The 26342-nt window shown below is 41.7% G+C and overlaps 2 protein-coding genes across 2 annotated transcripts; one reads left to right on the plus strand and one right to left on the minus strand.

Annotated features, from left to right (window-relative positions):
* Window positions 1–6: 6 nt before the first annotated feature.
* tmem129 (transmembrane protein 129, E3 ubiquitin protein ligase) lies at window positions 7–12342 on the plus strand. The gene is made up of 7 exons (XM_054627647.1): window positions 7–444; window positions 5839–5897; window positions 7615–7872; window positions 9478–9638; window positions 9799–9958; window positions 10051–10123; window positions 11042–12342. Exons 1-7 carry the CDS (start codon window positions 240–242, stop codon window positions 11224–11226), a joined length of 1101 nt encoding a protein of 366 aa, XP_054483622.1. The 5' UTR covers window positions 7–239; the 3' UTR covers window positions 11227–12342.
* Window positions 12343–13886: 1544 nt separating this feature from the next.
* On the minus strand, window positions 13887–24095 carry atoh8 (atonal bHLH transcription factor 8). The gene is made up of 4 exons (XM_054627650.1): window positions 22777–24095; window positions 21909–22064; window positions 19075–19266; window positions 13887–14446 (listed from the first exon to the last, which is right to left on the minus strand). Exons 1-4 carry the CDS (start codon window positions 23413–23415, stop codon window positions 14441–14443), a joined length of 993 nt encoding a protein of 330 aa, XP_054483625.1. The 5' UTR covers window positions 23416–24095; the 3' UTR covers window positions 13887–14440.
* Window positions 24096–26342: the final 2247 nt, after the last annotated feature.

A 26342-nucleotide genomic window follows, 5' to 3' on the forward strand; every position in this document is an offset into this window, starting at 1 on the left:
GAAACAGACGAAGAAGAAGCAGAAGAAGAAGAAACAGACGAAGAAGAAACAGACGAAGAAGAAGAAGAAGAAAAAACAGAAGAAGAAGAAACAACAGAAGAAGAAGAAACAGAAGAAGAAGAAGCAGAAGCAGTCCAGCAGATGGCAGCACGCACCGTTTCCGTGCCGGAGACAGGTAGAAGAAGACACTCACCAGGAAGCAGAGCAGGTCTCACCACGGGAGAGGAACGTGAGACAGGATGGAGAGCCCGGAGCTGTCCTTCACTCTGGCTTATGTGGTGCTGTCTCTCTGCTTCGTCTTTACGCCCAACGAGTTCCGGTCGGCCGGTCTGACCATCCAGAACCTGTTCTCGTCCTGGCTGGGGAGCGAGGACGTGGGCTTCATACAGTACCACGTCCGGAGGACCAGCGTCACCCTGCTGGTCCACTCCGCGCTGCCTCTAGGTAAGCACCCTGACCCTCTATGTAAGCACCCTGACCCTCTAGGCACCCTGACCCTCTATGCCAAGCACCCTGACCCTCTAGGTAAGCACCCTGACCCTCTATGTAAGCACCCTGACCCTCACCCTCTATGTAAGCACCCTGACCCTCTATGTAAGCACCCTGACCCTCACCCTCTAGGTAAGCACCCTGACCCTCTAGGTAAGCACCCTGACCCTCACCCTCTATGTAAACACCCTGACCCTCTAGGTAAGCACCCTCACCCTCTATGTAAGCACCCTCACCCTCTATGTAAGCACCCTGACCCTCTAGGTAAGCACCCTGACCCTCTATGTAAGCACCCTGACCCTCACCCTCTAGGTAAGCACCCTCACCCTCTAGGTAAGCACCCTCACCCTCTAGGTAAGCACCCTGACCCTCTATGTAAGCACCCTGACCCTCTAGGTAAGCACCCTGACCCTCTATGTAAGCACCCTGACCCTCACCCTCTATGTAAGCACCCTCACCCTCTAGGTAATCACCCTCTAGGTAAGCACCCTGACCCTCACCCTCTAGGTAAGCACCCTCTAGGTAAGCACCCTCACCCTCTCACCCTCTAGGTAAGCACCCTCACCCTCTAGGTAAGCACCCTCACCCTCTAGGTAAGCACCCTCACCCTCTAGGTAAGCACCCTGACCCTCACCCTCTAGGTAAGCACCCTCACCCTCTAGGTAAGCACCCTGACCCTCTAGGTAAGCACCCTGACCCTCTAGGTAAGCACCCTCTATGTAAGCACCCTCACCCTCTATGTAAGCACCCTCACCCTCTATGTAAGCACCCTGACCCTCTAGGTAAGCACCCTCACCCTCTAGGTAAGCACCCTGACCCTCTATGTAAGCACCCTGACCCTCTAGGTAAGCACCCTGACCCTCTATGTAAGCACCCTGACCCTCTATGTAAGCACCCTGACCCTCTAGGTAAGCACCCTGACCCTCTATGTAAGCACCCTGACCCTCACCCTCTAGGTAAGCACCCTGACCCTCTATGTAAGCACCCTGACCCTCTAGGTAAGCACCCTCTAGGTAAGCACCCTGACCCTCTAGGTAAGCACCCTCACTCTCTAGGTAAGCACCCTCACCCTCTAGGTAAGCACCCTCACCCTCTATGTAAGCACCCTCTAGGTAAAGACCCTGACCCTCTAGGTAAGCACCCTGACCCTCTAGGTAAAGACCCTGACCCTCTAGGTAAGCACCCTGACCCTCTAGGTAAAGACCCTGACCCTCTAGGTAAAGACCCTGACCCTCTAGGTAAGCACCCTCACCCTCTAGGTAAGCACCCTAACCCTCTAGGTAAGAACTCCACCTCCTGTCTAAAGTTAGAGACCTGACTGAGAAACACTGACCACGTCAGCGCGTACTAGTACTAGTCTCACTATGTTGGACACGATCAACCTCATTTGTTGGTCGAGTTTACAAACCTTTTAAACACACCTGCTAGCATAAGATGTGATCAGAGCTCCTTAAATACAACACATGACGAGCCAGCAGCAGACATGACACCTTCATGGTCAGGTTGGACGGTGTTGTACTCTTTACGCACGGTGTGTGGGACCTTCACGTCATTCCTTCACACAGCTAACCTTCCTCTACTCTTCTCCTCGGGTGGATGTTGACTATACATATAGGCTGCCACGTATCTGCTCAAGGTATAGAAAAAACATCTCCCATGAGGAAAGACCCAGATTTATAAAGTTCTGAAGATTAGTTTATTTTTCATCAGATTCTTGCAATTTTTCCATAAATCCTAGTCTAAAATCGAAATTGCAGGAGAGCGATGCGGCCTGGTGTATGAGATGTGGAGGGATGCCATCATCAGATGTAGCTACGTTGAGCACAGCTGTTTGAGGAGTATACAAAAAGGACATGGGGTGGTTTCTAATACGCCAACGTGTGTCCTCGATTCCTTTCCTCGCCTCCTCTCCTCGTGTCTCTTTGTCCCGCCCAAGAGAGTCTCAAGCTGAGAAAAACGAGGAACTGGAGAGAGGAGTCGATGTAAACGACATTTTCTAATGAGACATCCTTGCCTCTGAGCGGTCCTTTTTAAAGAGTCGATTAAGCCTCGATAGGACGTCTGACAGAGCTGCATCACTGTTTTATTTACTGCTGTATATTATGATCTCTCTTAGATTATTATAGCAATATACATGATACTATACATTTCATTTAAATATCCAATTTAAGCAGCAAAACTAACTGTAGTTCTAAACCTGACCTAGGAAACAGAACCCAACCATTAGCCGAAATAACAAATGAAGTTCTGCTGCTGTTTCCCTCAGCTGTGTGCTATGGAGCAGAAGGGAACAGCAGCTCTGCTCTCTGATTTGTTCACATTTGAGCACAAGTTAGCATATTGAAGAGCGCTCATGGTAGCGGCACCACTTGACGTAAACAGAAGAGGAAGAAGACCACTCGTCGTGAGGAAGTAAGTATTAATGTTGTTGGGAGATGCTATCTATGCAAGTTGTTTGTTTTGCACACTATTTTTTTCAAACAATAAAAAATACAAAATTATGATGCTCGGGCGTGCACCCTACAGGTGAAGTGTAGTTGAAGTGGCATGCATGGAATTCCCATTGGATATTGTCTTTAGTTAACATTCAGTTATTCACCTTATATGGGATACAACGAGTTGTTGTGGTAATGCGTTTGGTAAAGTACAATGGTATTGTGCTTCATTGGTCACTGCAGTGAATGTTTTCACACTTATGCATAATGCTCTAAGCGTAGCAAAATATATGCGTTTAAAATGTAAACATAGTAGTGTGGATGTAGCCTAAGGCTATAGAGAATGGGTAAGAGTTGTGACATTCATTACTGTAGTGTCATTCACCGGATTTCTTTCATAAGTGATGATAAAGGGGAGTGACAGAGGGTTGCACAGACTTAAACAGGCTCTATTATGCTATTTTTCAGGTGCATGTTTTTATCTCCAGTTACAACATGTTTACATGCGTTAATGCTCATAATCCTCCTTGTTTTTCTCATCCTGGATGTCTGCAGCACCTCTTCTCACCCTCTCTCTGAAATGCTCCGGTGTAGCACTTGCTCCTCCCTCCAGAAAGCAAAGTCTGCTCTGATTGGTCAGCTAGCCCGCTCTGTTGTGATTGGTCAATGTTTCGCATGCGTCGGAAATGTGCCGCAGCTTACAAACAGAATTCAGCCCTGTCTTCCAGAGTGGTTCAAAGCACCGTTGAAGCTGTCCCCGGTGAAATGCAGCGAACACAACATTAAGTTTTCGTTGAACTGCTCTGGCAAAGTTTGAAAATGAAATGTAGCCTTCATTGAATTATTCATTTTAAACGGAATTTGATGAGAGAGAGAGATAGAGCTTCAGCGTTGTAACTAAGTTTGAAAAAAACAACTTCGAAAACTTCCCACGGAATGTGTCTGTTTTGAGTTTATAGGGGAAGATTTTAGAGGAAGTTCTTAAGTATCAAGACCGACCTTTTATTAAAAAGTACTATAATACTCGTATTTTCTGTAACCAAGCAACAAATCTAGTTCCTGTTTATACTGGCACCTGCTTGCCCAGTATACGTGAATAGTCATGTGATATTTGTTTTCAGGCGCGCTAGTCTGGACGAAAATAATTTCTTAAACGATGCTGAAAAACAGTGATTTAGACACAATAAACCCTTTTTTTCCCAAAAAAATGTAATTCATGAAATGTCACTGTGGCTTGCTCCTAATTTCCATTTGTTGTTTCCTTTACAGATTCAAAGATCAAGATCCACATTTCCGCTATCAATCAATTGGAGTTTGATACCAGCCTTCTTTTACAGTTTATTTTTGAATCTAAACTTCTTCACTCTTTATTCTGGGCTGGTTTATCTTTGTGATGTTGGTAACAGGACCGTAGCAGTCCCTGTGTTAGCTGTTCTAGCAGCAGGTTCACTGGTTCCAGGTTTAATCTCCGCACTACCTGTTCAGCTACATGACTCTAGTTTCAAGATCATTCCAAATACATTTTTTCCATCCTGTGTTAAAAGAGTGATGGCTCCAATTTTCTCAACTTCATGCATTCATCACTCCGTTTCTTATTTTATGTGATGTTTACTAGCAAATAGTACAACAGTAGTCAGGTCATCAGCCATTCATTTTGAATTACTATAATAAATGTTTGTCAAGAATTAAGTTGGTGAAGTGTATGCCTTTGATCTACCCAACAAACCACCTTCAGATTTGTTTTTAATAATTGTTCATTCTGAATCCCGTCGTATTCAGTAATACTGGCAAAGTAACAACTCTAAGAAACAACGTATTTTAAGAATAAATGTGTTATTTATTTCTGGATTGATGTTTAACATATTTAAAATGTTATGTAGGAGTAAGATGAATTGACAGAAAGAGGTGGTAAGTTTTATAATCAGTAATTCAAACCTCTCTAGTTAAATATGTATGTTAGTTCCTTTGTTCCTAATTGTATTCCTCATCGTCTTTGTAACCTTAAATGAACATTGAATAAAGGGAAAGAAGTACTGAGTGTCTTGTTTTAATGACGTTATGCTCATCACTTTGACAAAGACTTGCATGTAAAGTTCCCATGCAATACAATAGACCTCATATTTGTGAAACCAAATGTATTTATTGTGCAGCTGAAGCCCGAAGTTTCAGGGAATAAATCCAAGATTTCAAAATAAGCAAGCACAATGAAGCTAACGTGCCAAAGAATAATAGTTTAATACAACATGTTGTGTTTTATTCTCTGTCGCTGCAACGCAAATCTTTTTTTTTTAGCTCGGTTGACAGATGTAGTTGTACATTTAAAAATGTTAAATAATACAAACTACATGTCCTAGTGCGATATCTTTATGAGTTCATTCATGGATTTAATAACACTGTACCGGTAACTGATTGAGGCATTAAACTCACACTTTTACAAGCACCCAATTGGATAGTAGCTACATGTACATCATTCAAACCGGACCTCAAACATAGCTGCCTGCTCTCTTTGCTTGAAAAAGTAATTTAAACAAAGTTATGGATAAACAAGAAATAGGCAAGAACTACGTGCGGCAACATTTTTTTTTTTTTCATTGGTTGAAAACTGTAGAAGTTGTCAACAGGATTTCGGTCCTCTGAAAGTGATCATCTAAATACAACAAAACTCCTTTTGGCCAAAAGGCCTACAAATGGATATGCATTTCCCCCTTACGAAACCTGAACCAAGCCTTTTATATTTGTATATGTAGTAGTACAATGTTGCTTCATTGTAATATTATGTTATTTTTCTGGTTTCGTGTTTGTGTGTGGTGTAGGGAGGTGCAGTGGATGTGATCCTTCTCTGATGGGGTCACTTGGTGCTGTTGTTCATATCATGTGCGCTGTGCTCATGTCTAATGTGTTTGTCTGTCTCCAGGTTACTACATGGGGATGTGTATCGCTGCTCCAGAGAAGAACCTGGGATACATTCACCAGGTCAGCCGGTCTGTCTGTCTGTCTGTACCTCTGTATATCTGTCTGTCTGTACCTCTGTCTGTCTGTCTGTACGTCTGTCTGTACCTCTGTCTGTCTGTACGTCTGTTTCTGTCTGTGTACGTCTGTTTGTACCTCTGTCTGTCTGTCTGTACCTCTGTCTGTCTGTCTGTCTGTACGTCTGTCTGTCTGTACGTCTGTTTGTACCTCTGTCAGTCTGTCTGTACATCTGTCAGTCTGTATATCTGTCTGTCTGTACGTCTGTCTGTCTGTACCTCTGTATATCTGTCTGTCTGTCTGTCCGCCCTCATATTTGTGTCCACACTCTGGATTCTCTACACATTACACTTCATAATGTGATTGTGGACCTGAATTCCTCTGGAGCAGCTTTAGTCCGTTCCCAGTAAGGCTGCAGGATTACGGTCACATGACGATCACAATTATTCATCTAGATTATTCATTGATATTGCAGTTGTAAATTCTCATTTAAATAGACAGCACTGCATTCGTTACTTCATGTACTAATGTACAAATATTAGCATCAAAATAAGACTTTTTTATTCATGGCGCAGCTCTTAGAGAAGTACAAGTACCAAAAAACCAACAACAGAGCGATGCTTTCATTATGCACGGTCCTTTTTTTTCTTTTTACAAAATAAACCAATTCACTGGCACCTAGGAAGATCTCGGGTAGATAATAATGAGAATAAATATGAAACAAAATTTAAGTCATACCCTCTAAACTAAAATGGAAATCTGGAATTGACATCAAACACTATTACTAAATTAGATTACAAGATATCTATCTATATTCATTCCTGCTAATCTTTGCATCAAAATAAGTCTTAAAAAGCAAGGATTCTTCTTCACCTGAATAAAAGTATTTTAGTTTTCCCATAAAATGAACCCCATATTCCTCTTCTACTCTCGACGGCGTCCGTCAGTCAGGAGAGTGTCTCACAGGCTGCTGTTGAATGGTTTGCACACAGTTTGTTAAGCAGCGGAGTTTGAGCGTCAATATTGCAGTCGATCAAATATCAATATTGCGGTTGCTCATGTTCATTGAATTGTGGGAAGTCAACATTGTGATCCCTATTGATATTTGATATGTTGTGCAGCCGTGCAGTTTTGTCAAAGGCTATTGCTGATGCTGATGCTGATGCTGAAGGCTTCAGGTGAACTCTTAAATAATGATGTTATTTTAAGAAGACCTAGAATTAGGCCAGCATGAAAGAACAGAAAGACAATTCTCTAAATATAACTATACAGTTACGGTATGAGCAGCTGCATCACAATACTGTGGATTAAAGGAAGTGCACCATTGACTGGTCTGTAACACATCTGAACCGGTTTCATTCCTTTCTGTGGATTGGCATCAAGAGTTCCTGAGAAACCACAGAGCTACTGTACACTTCATCCTCCTCCATAATAATAATGATAAAAAAAACAATGCACAGTGTCTTCTTTAAATAGTCAGCAAGTTATTATGCAATATTCCTATGTGCAAACATTGTTTAGTCATAATGCTATCTAAATCTTAAGGATTTTGTAAGACAATGCTTTGAGGGATTATTTTCCATTTCTGCCTCAGCAATAAAATGTACAATCTTTGACTTGTATATGTCCTCGTCCTGATGAGGGGCGGAGCCTCTCTGATGGCAGTTTGGCAGTACTTCTTAGATATAGTTCTCAGCTGTGTCCTTCCGTTGTGTCTCACCAGGTGAGTGACGGCTGGAGAGCGTTTCTCCTCCTCTCTCTCTGCATCCAGTTGACCAGCTGGACGCTCGTCATCTACTGGTCTCGGCGTCGCTGGCACAACCATCCAATCTGCCGGGCCTTGCAGGCCCACATACATCCTCCTCACCCGGGCTGGGGCTCCGTGGCAACCAGCGTCAACACAGAGTTCAGACGCATAGACAAGTTTGCTTCGGGGGCTCCTGGAGCCAGAGTGATCGTCACTGACAGCTGGGTGTTAAAGGTGAGTTCAAAGAACCTTCATCTGTGTTTTCAATGTTTTGGTGGAAATGAGATGTGACCAAACTACGACACCTACATTTATATGGTTATATTTAAATGCGGTTCTTAATATGAACACTAGGTGTCATTATCACCATATGTGTAGACTGCCAGATGCCATCAACACAATTTCCCTCTGGGAGAAAATGTGTTGATTAACAGCTGTTTGGCCATGACAGGTGAGCAGACAGGAGATATCCCTGGTGTTCAGCAAAGTTAGGCAGTCTGGAGGAGAAGCCCTGAAATCCCATTCAGTATATCACCTCAGGAAGCACTCTGCTCCACAGCCGCCCAGTGGGCTGATGTGATTAAATCTCACCCGATCAATAGCGCTGAATCAGACGTTTCTGGCTTTTCATCCAACAGCAGCTCCCACTGTTAGAGTACTACAGGGGTTTGAAAAGGACATTTAATATCTTACAGTGTACACATCAGAGTGCTTAAAACTATCTCATTGATTATTATCTTAAATAAAAAATAGCACATTGCCCAGGGTTATATACTTTTAACTCCACGTGGCCCATGGCATGACAAGTTGGTATAAATGAGAACACATTTGTATTATGAGATATTTTCAGCAATATCCATTTGTACTGAATAGAGCTTGAATTCATCATAATCAAGTCAATGCAGTCTTGATTAATATTAGCTGTTAGCTCCATATAAACAGGACTGTGCTATAGAGAGACTCTGTGCTGTCAGCAGACTGAATACTCTGAGCAGCATGACAGGAATGAATTATCAACTATCATGCAATGGTGACACACAAGTTGTCCAGTAAAAAAATGATTTAAAGACTGATTGGCTGGCTAGATTGAAGTGTTACGGAATATAGAACGGACATTCAACGCTTCAAGCGATTATATTTTGTGAAATCACCCTAAAAATGGTTAAATATGATTTTGTATCATTTTGGTTCTAAATATAATTCATGGTGCTATTAAATTGCTGCTGGATCAACTCCACTCTAGACACCTTTTCTTTAAGATGACAGCAGATGCAGCGGCTTGCTGCCCTTATATCCAATATGTGCGCTAATGTTGCTGGTGGCAAAATGGTAATGGCTAATTGTAGCTTATTTAGCTGGAGGTTCCACATTTTTGCCATCTGCAGACCAAAATCTAAAGTATGTCTAAATGTGGCTCTTTAGATTGCTCTGAGTGCAAATCACTCTCTGTGGCCAGGTTCTCTGCCATCGTTACGGTTGTTGTTGAATCATTCCCCGTTCAGCTCGAGCCAACCTTGCATGTTCCATCAATGAAAGTGGCGTTGTGGGACTCCCGTCATGCAGTGACAGTGCAGTGGCCCAGGCCTACATGAGAACTTGTGACACAGAAAGCAGTGGTAGTGTGCTGTTTTCTTTTACAATCGAATCAAATCTTTTTTTCCTTTTCATGTAGAATATTCGTTTCAACGACTCTAATGAATAAAACCACGCTGAACATTTCCCAGTCTTTCGGTCATCTGCTTGGTTGGCATTCTGTTTACATTTTAAATTAGATTTGTTTTTATTTTTATTAAAGAATATTGTTCATCCACATGCCTGACCGTCTTTGTCCTTCTGTAGGTGACCACCTATCACGTTTACATGGCCCTACAGACTGAATGTCATGTGACAGTGACAGAGTCCAGGCAGCACCAGCTGAGTCCAGACTCAGCCTCCCCAGCACAGATCTTGACCCTGAGAGTGGAAAGCATCAACCCTGCTGTCAGACCCTTTGATATCAGGTGTGTGTGTGTGTGTGTGTGTGTGTGTGTGTGTGTGTGTGTGTGTGTGTGTGTGTGTGTGTGTGTGTGTCAGTGTGTGTGTGTGTTAGTGTATGTGTCAGTGTGTGGTGAGCTGTCAGGACAAACAGCACATACCTTGTTCCTTTCCCACTGTTTCCAGGCTCCTCTCTACAGAGTATGCAGAGCTCAGGGAGAAGCTCCATGCTCCAATCAGAAGCTCTCCCAATGTAGTGATCCACCAAACCATGAGCGAGCTCTTCCTGGAGACATTCAGAGCTCAGGTGGACCTCAATCAACCCTACACACTCCCCAGTGGGCAGGTACACTACTGTGTGGGTGTTTAAATCCTGAGCACATGATCAGTATGAAAATGCAAAAATGATTCAGAGGAACGTTCTCTCTCCACACACAGGAGGTGGAGCCATGTATAGGGTGTATGCAGGTTCCAGCAAACACCAAGCTGGTCAGACTCTGCCAGGCTGAAGGTGAGAGAGAGAGAGAGAGAGCGAGAGAGAGAGCCCTAACCCTAACCCAATAATATTTTTCTTTCCAGATTCCAATAGCAGAACTTTTGTATTGGCTTATACAAAGTTTATATATATATATATATATATATATATATTTATATATATATATATATATATATATATATATATATATATATACTCTGACTCCACCATCTCGAAGTCAGTGGTAACTTTCATAAATTCTAAATGTTATATTTTTCCTTTGTTATTGTAACCTTTTGTGGTTATTTGCATAAAAGATTCAAGTCATAAGGAAATAAAATGATGATGCATGTTTTATACTTTTGTTAAAATATTTGATTTGATTAAAAAACAATCGTTGCATTAGTAGATTTAATGTATTGTAAGCTGCTTAGAGCTAGTGTAAGAAAGTCAAAAAGGTTATAATTATCTCTCTAATATCTTTTTTATAGAAAATATCTCCTTCAAACAACTCTCTCCAAAACTACACTTTACAAGATTACATTTGAACTCATCATGATAACGTTATAATTCACCTTCGCCCAATACTCATTTTTCCTGAATAGAGCTTGAATGTGTTATCATGTTACTCAGTGCAACTTCTGTAATGTTAGCTCTTGGCTCCTTTATTTAGCCAAGAAAGACTGTGCTGCCCACTGGCTGCTAACGCTAACTAGCTCTCTTTTGCTGCTGATTTGAGCACAGATTTGGTGTTCACAGTGTAGCATTATCAAGGCTGAATAGGATGCATACGAGTGTTTAAGCACAGGAGTGTAGTACTAGTTTGCACATGTGCCGTAGTGATCTAGCAGGATGTAGAGATCTGTTAGCAACTGACGTGTGTTGTTGTTCCTGTGCAGCTTAGCTGTTCTGTGTGATTCTGATTCTGACCCTGGGACTGCTGTTTGTTTACAGGATCCGATAACGAGTCAGAGTGCCAGCAGTGTTTCTGCAGACCCATGTGGTGTCTGTCCTGTCTCGGTCGATGGTTCGCCAGCCGCCAAGACCAGCAGAGACCTGAGACCTGGTTGTCCAGCAGAGTCCCCTGTCCCACCTGTAGAGCCAAATTCTGTATACTGGACATCTGTGCGGTCCACTGACGAGACTAAGAAGATCCCAACAGACTTTTCCCGCTCAAAATATTGTGTGTTTATAAACAACACTCAGCAGCGGACGGGACGGTGGACTGAGCTGAGTTATCAACCTGCTCATTCTGTGCTTTCAATAAGGAGTGATCATGAGGCACGCTCTGATAAACGTTTGTTTTGAACCCCAACATGATGTCAAATGGAATGTGACACTTTGAGAGATATGCTAGTTTGGGGTTTGACCCTGATCTCTGTGCAGTCAGTAAGACATCCTGAATGTGTTAAGGTTAGCACAAAGACTGAGTGCAGGGAGGAAATCCAATTTGAAGTTATAAAGTACAATATAAAGACAATTTACTCAACATCTAAATGTTAAAGCAACCTTTAAGAGCAACTCCCAAGTGATCACATGGTTATTCACAGGAATAGAATGCGGTGGGTCCTCACCTTTGAAATGTTCTGCATTCTTGTGAATTTTTATGCATAATTTAAATAACTGAAAACACGTAATTCAGCTGGTAGGGGACAATAAAGAAAATATGAATTAGTGAATATAATGCAGTAAGGCTCTCAAGACATTCTGTATTGCTTTCAAATATAAATTCTCCTGTAGATTGACCTTTCTTATTAAATGCTCTCTCTGCTGAGTCAGCACATATGAAGTCATGATTCACTTCCCTCCTCTTTAGTGTACTTGTTTCGGGAAGCAACCTCCTGTCTGGGATTGAGCAGCTTCTCTTCTTGACCTTGGTGCCTCTCCTCTATTCTCTCCTCATCTATTCTTTCCCTTCTGAAGTAAAGCAACTTTCACACTGGACAAAAACCCATTAACACCCACGAACATCTGGCCTCTGCCTTCAGTGGGAAAGATTATAATCAGGCATTCATTCCGGAGACAAATGAGTCTGCAGGATTTAAGGCTGTTTTTTGGATGGAAACATATTTGGACACTTTAACGGCTTAATGCTATGTGAAGCACATTGAAGTGAATATATTATAAATAAAATCAACAGGGATTTGGAAAATGATGAGAATGTATTAATATTATCTCCTCAAAGACACCAGACTCCAGTCAGACCACAGTGATCTCACCTCGCTGATCATCGAGACACAATTCATTCAATTTAAACAAAAACAAAATAAACTTGTCAAATCTGTCTGTCAGTCTCTGTACTGTTCCAACAATCATCAGCTCTGGTTTGAGAGTTGGAAAGAGAGCCTGAATAAGAAACATAAAGAAAACAAGCAGCCACCATAAGATTTTCACTATTTACTAAATAGTAAATAGTGGAAATATTTACTAAATCTGCTTCTGGTGCCGTCTGACGTCGCTCTCCAGAAGAGAAAACAGAAAGCCTGCCCGTCTAATAGCAATGGGAAAGAAGACTGATGCCTATTTTTAGTGGGGTTTCCCCATTAAAAAAACCCACATATACATGCTCGCTTTGGTGATGAAAGGGTTTGAGGAACTTTGAGCTCTAGAATTCTGCCTCTTTGGTTCATCTTACTCTCTCATTCATTTGTCCTTATAAGAGTAGCTAGGTATAATCTTAAATACCTCCTGCTACAAGCAGAGGTTTTATTTGATTTTTCCCCCTGTTGCCTCTCTTTCTGAGCTGATAATTATCTGAGATATAGACTGTTACGCCAGTCCAGCCCCTCAACTCCTCTTCTTCCTTCTGTTTAGTGACAGACTGCCATCAAGGCTTTGAGGTTGCACATTTCCAACACATACTTTTTTGAAAAGATTGTTGCATCTATGAGTCACGTTCTTTTGGTCGGTCATAGTTAAAAGTCCTCTGGGTCCCCACTCCTCATGACCTGAGAAGTAGCACTCGGCCTGTGGAAACAGTTGTATAATGTCTTCTGTGGCTCTGGAGGAGCTTTGTCAGGTGTGATAAAATAACACTGATGATCAGAGGATCACAGCTGTGAGGGGGTTGTGGTGAATGAAGGATATGGGCAATTATCTTTGGGAAAGAACAGTGACGGTAGATTTAGGCATTCAAAATACAATGAGGACGTGCCGTTCTCTCCTCAGTATGCAGAGTATAGATCGATATAGATGGTAGATCAGTGGGAAAAAAATGGCCTCGTAAAAAACTGTGTAAATAGCATGAAGCAATTTCTTATGCCTGTGTTTTATTTTTATTCAGTGCCAAAACAACTTATCTAATACAAGCATTTCAATGCCAACGTTTTCTTTATTCACTTCAGGTCTAATTTTCATTGCCAAAGTTTACTGTCACTGTTGTAGCTTCATAATAATCAGGCAGGGAGGTTCTAATGAAAGAAGCCATCAAGTTGTATTATTTGAAATCCAGTGAATCCAGTGTTTTTTGGGTTTGACCTGTATTATGGAATAATTAACGCTTGTTATGGTTACAGTTTAATATGGCCTTGAAAGGAGCAGGGTTTGAGGTTTAGTGCCACCTAGTGGTGACATTGCAGATTGCAACCACTACGGTGGCCTTCAGGTAACAAAAAAAAGCAAAAGGCTCTCTCTAGAGTCGGAGTATTATATTCAATTTGTGCCAATAAATCCCCGTTAATAATACACACTGTTCCTTCAATATAAATGCACATGTATTGTAGTTCTTTTGTATCAGCAAAGTGTTTGTGAAAAATCACAGTGAATAACACTTTTTTCAAATATTTTTATTTGTGTTGAATAAACATGATTTGCATATTTTGAAATATAACAGGATTATGAACTATAAAACATCTACCATTAAAACGGCTTAATGAATGAGCTGAATGTTTTATCCTCATTAAACTGACGTTGTTTTAGAGCTTTTTAAACCTGCGACCAGATGAGCTTCATGCTCGTGATGGTTTTTACCAGCTCAAAAGTGAGCGTTGCCAGGAAATACATTCTTACATACATACTGACAAAGCCACGGTGCCTCAGAATTGGAGCACAGTAGTGTAATGTGTGCAGCTGTATGTTGAGTTGAGCAGAGTTTATTGCAGAGGGATTCTGTGGGCTGATCTTTGAAGTCCCTTTTTTCATCTCTGTCTTTAAGTCGGTTGTTGTTCGTGGGCCTTTACGCACAGAACTCCATCATTCCACCTCAGAGTCAGGTATTGATGTTAGTTACTAATGAGTGATGGAAAAAAAGTTCATCCTTTTCACTCTTTCGTTATCTTCATCTGTCCATTCCAGTCTGCATCCTCTTAGCTTTGTCGGAGGTTATCATGTTGGACCGGTCCACTGCTATCGGCGTCACTCCTGAAACACAGAGAGGAATGAGTCCATCAGAACAGTCTAAACTGGAAGTTGTGAGATTGACTGCAGGCTACTTTGATCTCAGTTCAAAAAGTTCCTGGGTTTGTCTGTCTGTGAAGTTTTGAGGGAATTCAGACTGGGATTTGGATGTTTACACATCGTACTGCGACACTGGAGCTCATCAGAGTCTACATTAGGACCTCAGACTGGGCTGAAGGTTGACCTTCCAACAGGACAACGACCTTAAGCACAGAGCCAAGACCATGCAAGAGGGACTCTAAACTCTGTTAATGTCCTTGAGTGGCACGGCCAGGACCCGGTCTAAAATCAAACATGTCCGATTGGGTTCATGTACGGGCTCTGGCTCTGGAGAGAGCAAAAGATAGCTGTCCCCCTTATCGTGTCTTTGCTTTGCCACTATGATTATTGAGTGTAGATGGTTGAGGGGAAAATGTATTTAGCTACGTAATATGAAAAAGTGAAGTGTTTGGATAATTTCTGAATGCAGTGAACATAGATCTATCTACATTTTGCACCTGTCCCAAGGTGTTACTATTCCAGTTCATAGATGTGTATACAAAATAGAAATTGGGAGATGTACGTGGGTAAGTTAGGAGGAAACATTTTCCGCAAGGAAAATGTTTCTTGTAGTTTATGTCTGTAAAGTCAATACTTTGTATGTGCATTGTAAATCAAGCTGTCAAAATAGCAAGAAATGAATTCTGAATGACAGGAACCAGAAAACTAACTGAGAATGCGTGAAGTAATATTATACATGTTACATTTACATATTATACATATTCAACATGGTAAGAAGATCACAAGATTAGCACCGAAACATTCTGTGAGACCACAGAGAGGAGTCAACTCAAATTTATTAATTTATTGGGAAAATAAAAAAACACCCAGGTATCTGTTAGACAGGAGGAGGGTCTCTATATATCTGTAGCCATGCTGTTTATCACAGCTAACATTATGGTTTGTTAACCTATATATATATATATTTCACAGCAGTTGGCCTGCCACAGCAGACACATTTAAATCAAGATGTTTTTAAGCAGAGAAATGTGCAATCAAGGAGATTATGTGCACAGTAAAAAAAAATTATAATTTAGTTTTAAGGTGCTCTTTTATTAAGTACAACATGTACTTCTTTCTTCACTTCCTGTACAGTGTGAGTAGTAGAGACTCTTGGTATTGAAATGAGTTCCAGTTAGGATATTTTGGACCTCAGGTTTATGGTGCAAGAATCCAGTTCACAATGAAGAAAAAAAAGTCTTTTTTCCTGCTAACTGTGCACACAGACTCAGTGGCTCTGAGGAAAATAAAAAAAGTGACCCCCCCACCCCTCAAACACACACACACACACACACACACACACACACACACACACACACACACACACACACACACACACACACCTACCCCCCCCCTGTCTTTCCACCAGCTGCTGATGTCTGACAGGCTGATGATGACTGTGTTTTTTCCCCTCCTTGTTTCAAAGTATGTTGGAGCAGATGGCCTGGAGAGGCAGAGTGGGGGAATGTGTTGGAGAGACTGCTGGGGGAATGTGCCAAGTGTGTGTGTGTGTGTGTGTGTGTGTGTGTGTGTGTGTGTGTGTGTGTGTGTGCGCGCGCTTGTGTGGTTTCAGTTCGCGTGCCTTCTCGCTGCCCTCTGCCCTTCATGGCGCCAGCTCCACTTCCCTTCCACTCTAAACATCTGGTGTCTGGAACTTTGAGAACACATACACACACGCACGTGCACACACGCATGCACACACACACACACACACACACACACACACACACACACACACACACACACACACACACACACACACACACACACACACTGCTAGCATGCACACGGGGAGAAACAGCCAGCGAGCAGGGAAAGAGCTCTCAGCTAGTTAACATCTAAAAGAGCAATATGACTGCAATAGTGTGAATCTCATAAATGAAAATCTTCAATCTGAGCTTGCTCACGTTGAAATATATATATTTTATAACCACAAGGGCATTGAATGTATGAAATCACATTTACCGAGCCCTTCTTTTGTAGCAAAAGGGAAAGCCCAAAAGTGTTTGTTAGTAGTTTTGTATTAAAAGGAAGAAAAAAGGTATTTTAGGAATTTAGAAAAACAGCAGATTTTTTTTATGAAATCTTTTTTGAGAATAACCAAGATAATTATCTCATTAATTCAGAAAACAGGGCAAATGTATTTTTTTTATTAAGTGAACGAAAAAGAACGAATTTCCTGGCAGGCTGAACGGTAGTCCGAGTTAAACCGATGAGAGGGCCAAAGTGAACAAACTTGTGCAGCAGCCTACTTATTAATGGTTATTAAATTACTTATAAATTACATTTGCAGCTAGTTAACATGCTGCCTAATATGCTGAGGCTAGCAGCTAGCCTGCAAACTGACGTTAGCACTGTTCCCCTGTGAAGGTCTGTTTGGTGGCTCGTTCAACCAGCTAAGGTGAAGAACAACTTGTGTTCATGTTTGTTATTTGAATACGAAGGAGACGTGGGAAAGCTAATGTAGGTTGTTGGTCAGTCTGTGGCTCTGCTGTTTGTAGCTAATGTCTGGCTCAGTGTGACCGTCTGCTCTGCCTGTGATAAAACACCGACATTACTGCTTTATGCTCAGACTCACTTCTACTGCACAAAGGAAGTGTTGTAGCAGGTGATACCATACCCACTATCCTTTAGGAAGATCTGAAACCCCCAAAACTATGTGTTTTATTAAAAGTCACTACAAGGAATGATTAACTCATCATTATCATTATCATTATTAGTCACATTACTATTATTATTCCCTGTACTATTACGCTTATTGACTTTGCTTCTACCCTGGAGTCTTTGTGCTTTCTCACTTCGCAGGCTTCTATAAATCGTGGCTGTACCTGGACTGTAGTCGTGCCTCCTGCTACGACCCTGCTGACACCAACTGCTACCACCATTATTATTACTAATCACATTACTATTACTATTACCTGAACCATTACGCATATTAGCTTTGCGTCCACCCTGAAGCCCTTTTTGCTTTCTCGCTTTGCAGGTTTCCATGAATCGTTGTGGTACCTGGACCGTAGTCGTGCCTCCTGCTGTGAGCCGGCTGACACCCACTGCTACTACCATTATTATTATTAGTCACATTACTATTACTATTCCCTATTTCATAATTATAAAAAATAAATCTGTTACTCTGCTTTCTACTCTTATTACAGTACCAAACTAAAGTTTGGACACACCTTCTCATTCAATGGTTTTTCTTTATTTCTTTATTTCTTTTTTTCTACATTGTAGATTAATATTGAAGACATCCAAACTATGAAGGAACACATATGGAATTATGTGGTAAACAAACAAATGCTCAACAAACCAGAATATGTTTTATATTTTAGATTCTTCAAAGTAGTTGAATGAGAAGGTGTGTCCAAACTTTTGACTGGTACTGTATATGAATCATTTATGTCATATACATTGAATGTGTTGTATCTCTGTTATGCTGTTCATTCTGTCCATCCTGGGAGAAGGATCCCTCCTCTGTCGCTCTCCCAGAGGTTTCTTCCTTTTTTCTCCCTGTTAAAGGGGTTTTTAGGGGAGTTTTTCCTGTGCCGATGTGAGGGAAGGACAGAGGAGGTGAGGGTCTAAGGACAGAGGAGGTGAGGGTCTAAGGACAGAGGATGTGAGGGTCTAAGGACAGAGGATGTGAGGGTCTAAGGACAGAGGAGGTGAGGGTCTAAGGACAGAGGATGTCTCATGTGTAAAGATTGTAAAGCCCTCTGAGGCAAATTTGTAATTTGTGATTCTGGGCTATACAAAGTAAACTGAATTGAAAAAAAAAAAAAAATGAACTGTCTATAAAAACAGTCTCCCTTAAATATACTGGGATAAATTGAGAACGTCTATAAATACGTCTATAGTGGTCTATATATTGTATAGTTGTGACATCACAATTGGCACAGTTTCTGATTCCGGGCAGTGTGTACTTCTCCATGGATTGAACGTTCCAGTACTTTGAAAGTATTTTTATATCACTGCTGCTTTATGGAAAAAAATTGTGGAAAATGATAAATCTCTCTTTTACGATATGGGCCCCTAAAGATTATAATCAAAGTTTACTTTCTTAAACTTTCACCCACTAACAAAAATTTAAAAAAGGGCAGCAAGCAGAAAGCTGTAGAATGTGGACTGAACATAGAGCTTCATTTTCATTTCATGAAAAATTCCAGGTATGAAACATTTATTTTCATCACTGCTAACATTGATTTTCAATGGGAAACAGGGACCAGGTTAGTTGGGTCTGCTGGAGATGGCATACTGTAGGTTCTCAAATAAAATGTTGGGGGCATGTCCAGCACAAATCAAGGCAAGGTAAAAAAACTATTGAACTATTGTACTATAATGGCTCACATGCTACATTAGGGTACAATATACATTTACACAGCTTCCCAAGTTTCATGGACAGTAGCTTAAGAGCCAACAAAAAGATTGTAAAGTAAAAAAGATTGGACTTAAATAATGTAAAGAGAAGGTGCTCTCAGCAGAGTGGTGAGTAAAGACATGACTCTCTTGTTGCATTGATGGAATTGGTGCAGTAGACATTATGCGTGGTGCAGTCTCACCTTCCTCTTCTTGCTCCTGCCCTCGGCCTGCAGGGTCCTGGTGCACTGCTCCACACACTGAGAGAAGTTCAGACTGCTGTGGTCCGGACCGTAGTCCAGGTCAGCCAACTGAGCCAGGGACAGGATGTAGTTGCAGGCTATACGTAATATTGCCAGCTTGGATAGCTTCTGCCCATAGGAGTAACATGGCACCTGGAGAGTGGAGTAAATAGAGGGAGTTGGGAATGAAAATGTTGTAATTTCTGCAAACCGCAAATATGTTGGATGTGGACGTTTTTTGCAGCAAGCGACGTAGTCCAACGAGCGACGTAAAGAGCAGGTGATGTAGTGTATCGAGTGACTGTTGAAAGTTACATGTATTATAGCATTATAGAAAGTTACTTGGTATTATAGCATTATAGAAAGTTACATGGTATTATAGCATTATAGAAAGTTACATGGTATAGTAGCATTATAGAAAGTTACACGGTATTATAGCATTATAGAAAGTTACATGGTATAGTAGCGAGCAGAACAATCGAGAAAGTCCTCTAAAGGCAAGTGGGAGGGGGGGGTGGATGACTCAAACAAAGACAAGACTTTCACCCAGGAGACCACTGTTTGTGTTCAGTGTGAAACCAAGAAATGTCCACATCCGTTGTTAGAATTCTCCTCATTGGTTTTCTTAAGTAGACCAGTAAGGAGGACGCCCATGTCTGTGATGACTTATAAACATACTTATCATGAGTTATAATCTGCGTATAGCCCTGTAGAATTACAGTTATAAGCACCCATAAATATTGCTTTATAACAATAATTATAACAACATGTTATAAAGCATTTTATAATGTTTTATACCTGCTGTTCACTAACTCAAGGATCATAGTGTATTATAAATCTCATAGTTGTAATACATTATATTCTTTTTACTTTATTTATTTTAATAATAATCACTGATATAATGCATTTGAATGTGATTATAAGTTACTCTAAGTGGTCATTATTTGTAAGTAAAAGTAAAGTAAAAAAAAATAGAAAATGTGTAGAACACACACAATGTTGTAATTTTTGGGAGAAAATATCTTATTGCAATTATTTTGACAGATATTGCAATGGCAATATCATCTGCAATTTTAGAGGGAATGATCACTTGTTAATATTATTATTATATTAAGACCAACTGAGCCTGTATATTAAAATATACGGGGATGAGCAGAATCCATTTCCTGAGGAAGCTGAGATCATTCAACGTGTGAACCAAGATGTTGGAAATCTTCCATCAGTCTGATGTGGCCAGTGTACTGTGTTGTAGCCTGCTGGGGGAGCAGCATTGGAACCAACAGACTTAATAAACTGGGTAAGAAGGCTGGCTCCGTGAAAACTGTTTCTTTCTGTTCAGACTGATCTGCTTCGCTGGCACAAGCACCATAAAGTACATCCATCCATTCTCTGTTTCATCTAAAAACATATCAACATGATGATTGTGTGATTTTTGAAGGGATTTGTACAAACCAAGTTTTTCTTTAGTTTTAAGTTAAGTTTTCTTTAGTCTGTAGAATCTGACGTGTGGACCAGGACATCTCTGCAGACCACTGACAGAAATCTACCTGCTCACAGTCAGTTATTACTTGCCCCGTTACAAATTGTTTTATTTATTAGTGGTTATGAAATAGCAACATAAACTAATTGTCATGTTTAGTCTGCCTTTCTCTCAAACTTGAGGCAAACTGCGTTACTTCATTTACAGATTTTGTGGTTTTTCCCACAAAACCATGTCCTCCCACCCTGCTGGCGCTTAGATTTGCTCTGCTTCTGCTCAAACTGTAAGCTTGCTCTCTGATAAGTTGTTGCTTACACAGACCTCTTTGGCTCCATCTTCAGCCCCTCTCCTCATCCTCAGTCTGTGAGCTCGTGAAATGTCTGCTCTCAGATTTCTCCGTTGCTCTCAGATTTTTTTGTGCAATAACCCTGTCAAAATAACCCACACTAATACAATGACAGACAGGGGCTGGTTAAGTTCGAAGATAGAGTTTTGAGGCAAAGCATTATAAATCGCGCAATCAATGGGTCAAGCTCTGAAACTGAAAGGCCACACTCTTCAATAAAGATATAAAAAAGCTTCATAAACAACACATAGTTGGAGATTATCCCCATCCTCCAACGCCACCCAACAACCTGTTTCCAGGGTAACCTAAATGCTCGCTTGCGCTCCAGCTCAGAAACTTTTTCTTTACCCACCTCCATTTTGTCACGAGATGAGAAGTAAGCAAGATAGCTCAATCCCTTTTTACCAATTGCTCCATAGGGCAAGTGAGTTGCTATTTACTCATCCGACGTGGCATTTCACTTGCCCCGGAGAGTGCAGTTTCCATTCTGCCACTGCATGTTCTTTATGAGTAGATCAGTGTGCTCAGTATTGTGTTAAAACTCCACTGCCGGCTCGATAATCTGAGAGGAATAAATGTCACCCAATGCAACAGCATGGCTCCTTCAAGCTTCTATGAGTTTTGGGTGGCAGTGGAGGTTAATGGCATGGTGACAAAAGATTCATGAGGCTTTGTGCTCTTTTAAGCAAGACTGCAGCGGTAAACCTGTGCAATCAGCATATTTTAAAATCTGATCTGATAGAATGTCTTGTCTGTGCTGGCCCATACTGCTGCTCTGCATGAGAACCTGTATTCACTTCACTCACAGATCACATATCTTCTTCTTGTTTTATTTCCTGCAGTATATAGTCAGTGTCTGCATACTAAGGCCACCTTAAACATATTTACCAAAAACCCAAACCTGTTTGAGCTCGTGCATACATTGTAGTTTGTGCGTGTTGTGTTTTCAGTGTATGCTGTGAGTCTGACCTGCTTCCTCAGGGCCTCGAACGCAGCACTGATGGTGTGGACACGCGTCCTCTCTCGGGCGTTGGCTAGAAGCCTCCTGGTCTGCTGAACGGCTTTGACCTCTGGGAGACGCCCAGGTCCATCAGCACCCACCCCGACCCGCTTCCTGGGAGACTCCTGAGAGCAGAAGGACATTGGTTTTTCTGTTTGACTGAACTAAACAACGGCACCATATTATTGAACTTGGAACAGAGCTATTAACCCACAAGTCCCTCAAAGGGGGTTTTCCACAGCACATCAAGGTAAAGTGGTTTACTTGCATCTTCTATACCTTTTTCACAATAAAAGCATCCAACCAGTTAATCAGTGGATAGTTTTCAACCAAACCCTGATTAATACCTCACCATAATCAACCGTTGGATCATGTGCAGCGAACTACAGCAAAGGATGAAGAAACATTAACCTAATATTCATTTTTATTAAATATATTGTATTGTTTTGTCATTTTGTTAGAAATGTTTTACCTCACTAGGTTGGCGGATATTGTTTTTACTTTAAGAAAAAAAGATTTGGGAACTCAGAAGAAGGGTTGAGCCAGATGTTTTGTACTGAGTTCTTAATAGAATCCAGAAACCAAGGCAGCTTGAAGCAGTAGAAGGACTGCTTGATTACAAAGCATATGAAAGTACATTTACTCTGGAGCTGTACTGATATAACAATCATATAGGTACAATGCACTTAATCCCTAAACTACAGATTATCTTCATTACAGATTAATATATTGGTTATTTTCCATCTAAGGTAAAAATGTCTTGTTTTGTCTGACCAACAGTTTGAAAATCTCTCTCTATATATATATATATTTCTCAGTGTTACTCCACACATTCACCTTAGGGGACTGGTCATCGGGCTCCCCATACTCGTAACACTGGGAGGTCTGGGGACAGGCTCTGGGGACAGGCAGCGCTGAGGTGTGGGGCTCCAGGGAGAAGGCCTGGTGGTTGGGAGAATGTCCGTGGCTGCTGCTGGATGATGTCGACAGAGGGAAAGCGGAGCGGAGGCCCACTTTGAGCCTGTTGGACAGAGGCTGGGAGATGGCGGTGGGCCAGTGGGAGATCTCAGAGTTGGAGAACGGAGAGGCTGGTAACCGGGACAGTTTGGCAGGCACGTTGATGCCAATTCTCATGTCTATGGCGCTGCTCTGAGCTGGAGCCATGCTGCCCTCTGGTAGTCCGGACAGAATCCCTGCAGTACTGGCCATCCCCTCCTGTGACATCATCAGCTGTCTCTGTAGAGGAGCCGACCTGCTGACATCACACCCCTCTGCCTGGGTGTCATCCAGCGAGTTCACATCCGACAGGTTCTCAGTGTAGGTTGTCCCCGTGTCAGGCTCAGGGCCGCTGTAAAGCCTTTTAGGCTCCCGAGACTTCCTCTTGAACTTCTTGGTAGTGCCTGGCACAGAGATCAGCACCGGGTCCTTGTTAATGGATCTACTCCAGGTGTTACTCAGCGGATGAGGGTTCTTCATTTCCCAACAATTAGTGTAACTTACAAGCTTTGAAGTGAAATTTTAACAACAAATCTAGTTCCAACTATGCAGAATGCTAAGCTACGTGTGTAAAATGCAAAGCCTTCAAAACTGTTTCAATTCCACAAAGTCTCACTGCCATCTTTCAGAAGCTTTACCTGCTGGAAGCATTGGCTTCATCTCAGTCAGAAAAAGGGGACTTTTTGTATTTCAGACACAACGTTTGGTCCAAGTCTATGTAAGTGTTTCCAACTCATAATGTAGCCATACTTAACCAGTATGAGTGTTAAAAACCCTTCCTTCCTGACAGACCTCCAGCTGCCAACAGTGTAACACAAGCTGATCAACTGCACCGACAGAACTGAGTGTTACTCCAACTCTAGCAGCAGATCCTCTGCGGCTCCACTCTGTCTGCATAGCAGCATCCTGAATAATCCACATTAGTACACAAAGCTGTGTAACATCTGCTCGTGCGCACGAGTCCTCCCTCTGGTTCGAGACTTGCCCAGGGAGCTTTCCCCTCGGCTGTAAGGTTTCTCTCTGTGCCTCAGAGCTGTGAGCTCTGGGGTTACAGTGGAGCTGTCTGAGCGTGGCTCCAGTCAGTCTGCATAGCAGCACTGTGAATAACCCACACTGACACACACACACACACACACACACACACACACACACTGACACACACACACACACACACACACACACACACACACACACACACACACACACACACACACACACACACACACACACACACACACACACACACACACACACACACACACACACACACACACACACACACACTGAGCACGGGTCGGCTGCAGCGGAGCCTCAGCTGCTGGACAGAATAATGTGAACAGCACAGGAACAGGGTGGCACTTCTTCAGGAGCAGATTAACACCCTGAATGCAGTCTGACCTGTGACGTCATAGAGTCCGGCTCTGAGGCAGTCTTTAACAGGAGAGTCTTTGTGGATCTTCAGTTTGGGTTAGTGATCACTTGTCAGGAGCGTCCACACATGCAGAAGTCATCACAGTGATGTTGCTCACATGAAGCCTCACAGCAGCCGGTCCTGGTTCGGGTTGAGGACACACCGGGGAACGGGCACGCGGACCTCTCCGTGCTTCTCTGTGCGCGTGCACAGTTCAGCCTCCCGTTGGAGGACCAGATCACTGAACGGTCACAAAGCGGAGCGGGCTCGAGCTCTGCTGCTGGCGTCTGACTGGCTGGAGCTGTCTCAAGCACAAACACATGCACAGAGAGAGAGGGGGGGGGAGAGGGGGGGGAGGGGGAGAGAGAGAGAGAGAAGGAGGGGGGAGAGAGGGAGAGAGAGAGAGGGGGAGACACACAGAGAGAGGGAGAGAGAGAGAGAGAGAGAGAGAGAGAGTATTTCTACATTTGTATTTTTTGCTTGGAGCAGCTCAATCTCGAGTCTTAGTTTGTTGAGTGTATTTGTAGCTGCTTTAGTTTGTTGAGTGTATTTGTAGCTGCTTTAGTTTGTTGAGTGTATTTGAAGCTGCTTTATTTTGTTGAGTGTATTTGTAGCTGCTTTAGTTTGTTGAGTGTATTTGTAGCTGCTTTAGTTTGTTGAGTGTATTTGTAGCTGCTTTAGTTTGTTGAGTGTATTTGAAGCTGCTTTATTTTGTTGAGTGTATTTGTAGCTGCTTTAGTTTGTTGAGTGTATTTGTAGCTGCTTTAGTTTGTTGAGTGTATTTGTAGCTGCTTTAGTTTGTTGAGTGTATTTGTAGCTGCTTTAGTTTGTATTTTGAGTGTATTTGTAGCTGCTTTAGTTTGTTGAGTGTATTTGTAGCTGCTTTAGTTTGTTGAGTGTATTTGTAGCTGCTTTAGTTTGTTGAGTGTATTTGTAGCTGCTTTAGTTTGTTGAGTGTATTTGTAGCTGCTTTAGTTTGTTGAGTGTAGTTTTTGAGTAGCTGCTTTAGTCTTAGTTTGTTGAGTGTATTTGTAGCTGCTTTAGTTTGTTGAGTGTATTTGTAGCTGCTTTAGTTTGTTGAGTGTATTTGTAGCTGCTTTAGTTTGTTGAGTGTATTTGTAGCTGCTTTAGTTTGTTGAGTGTATTTATTTGTATTTAGCTGCTTTAGTTTGTTTTATTTGTAGCTGCTTTAGTTTGTTGAGTGTATTTGTAGCTGCTTTAGTTTGTTGAGTGTATTTGTAGCTGCTTTAGTTTGTTGAGTGTATTTGTAGCTGCTTTAGTTTGTTGAGTGTATTTGTAGCTGCTTGAGTGTATTTGTAGCTGCTTTAGTTTGTTGAGTGTATTTGTAGCTGCTTTAGTTTGTTGAGTGTATTTGTAGCAGTCTTAGTTTGTTGAGTGTATTTGTAGCTGCTTTAGTTTGTTGAGTGTATTTGTAGCTGCTTTAGTTTGTTGAGTGTATTTGTAGCTGCTTTGGTTTGTTGAGTGTATTTGTAGCAGTCTTAGTTTGTTGAGTGTATTTGTAGCTGCTTTAGTTTGTTGAGTGTATTTGTAGCTGCTTTAGTTTGTTGAGTGTATTTGTAGCTGCTTTAGTTTGTTGAGTGTATTTGTAGCTGCTTTAGTTTGTTGAGTGTATTTGTAGCAGTCTTAGTTTGTTGAGTGTATTTGTAGCTGCTTTAGTTTGTTGAGTGTATTTGTAGCTGCTTTAGTTTGTTGAGTGTATTTGTAGCAGTCTTAGTTTGTTGAGTGTATTTGTAGCTGCTTTATTTTGTTGAGTGTATTTGTAGCAGTCTTAGTTTGTTGAGTGTATTTGTAGCTGCTTTAGTTTGTTGAGTGTATTTGTAGCTGCTTTAGTTTGTTGAGTGTATTTGTAGTAGTCTTAGTTTGTTGAGTGTATTTGTAGCTTCACGTTTTTAGCTCAGATTATCTTCTACTACTCAAAAGTAAAGATTAGGATACCTTCAACTCAAAGTAACAGAAACGGGTCAGCAGCACCACC

This window comes from Anoplopoma fimbria, unplaced genomic scaffold, assembly GCF_027596085.1.
Source record: "Anoplopoma fimbria isolate UVic2021 breed Golden Eagle Sablefish unplaced genomic scaffold, Afim_UVic_2022 Un_contig_13508_pilon_pilon, whole genome shotgun sequence".
NCBI classification, from domain to species: domain Eukaryota; kingdom Metazoa; phylum Chordata; class Actinopteri; order Perciformes; family Anoplopomatidae; genus Anoplopoma; species Anoplopoma fimbria.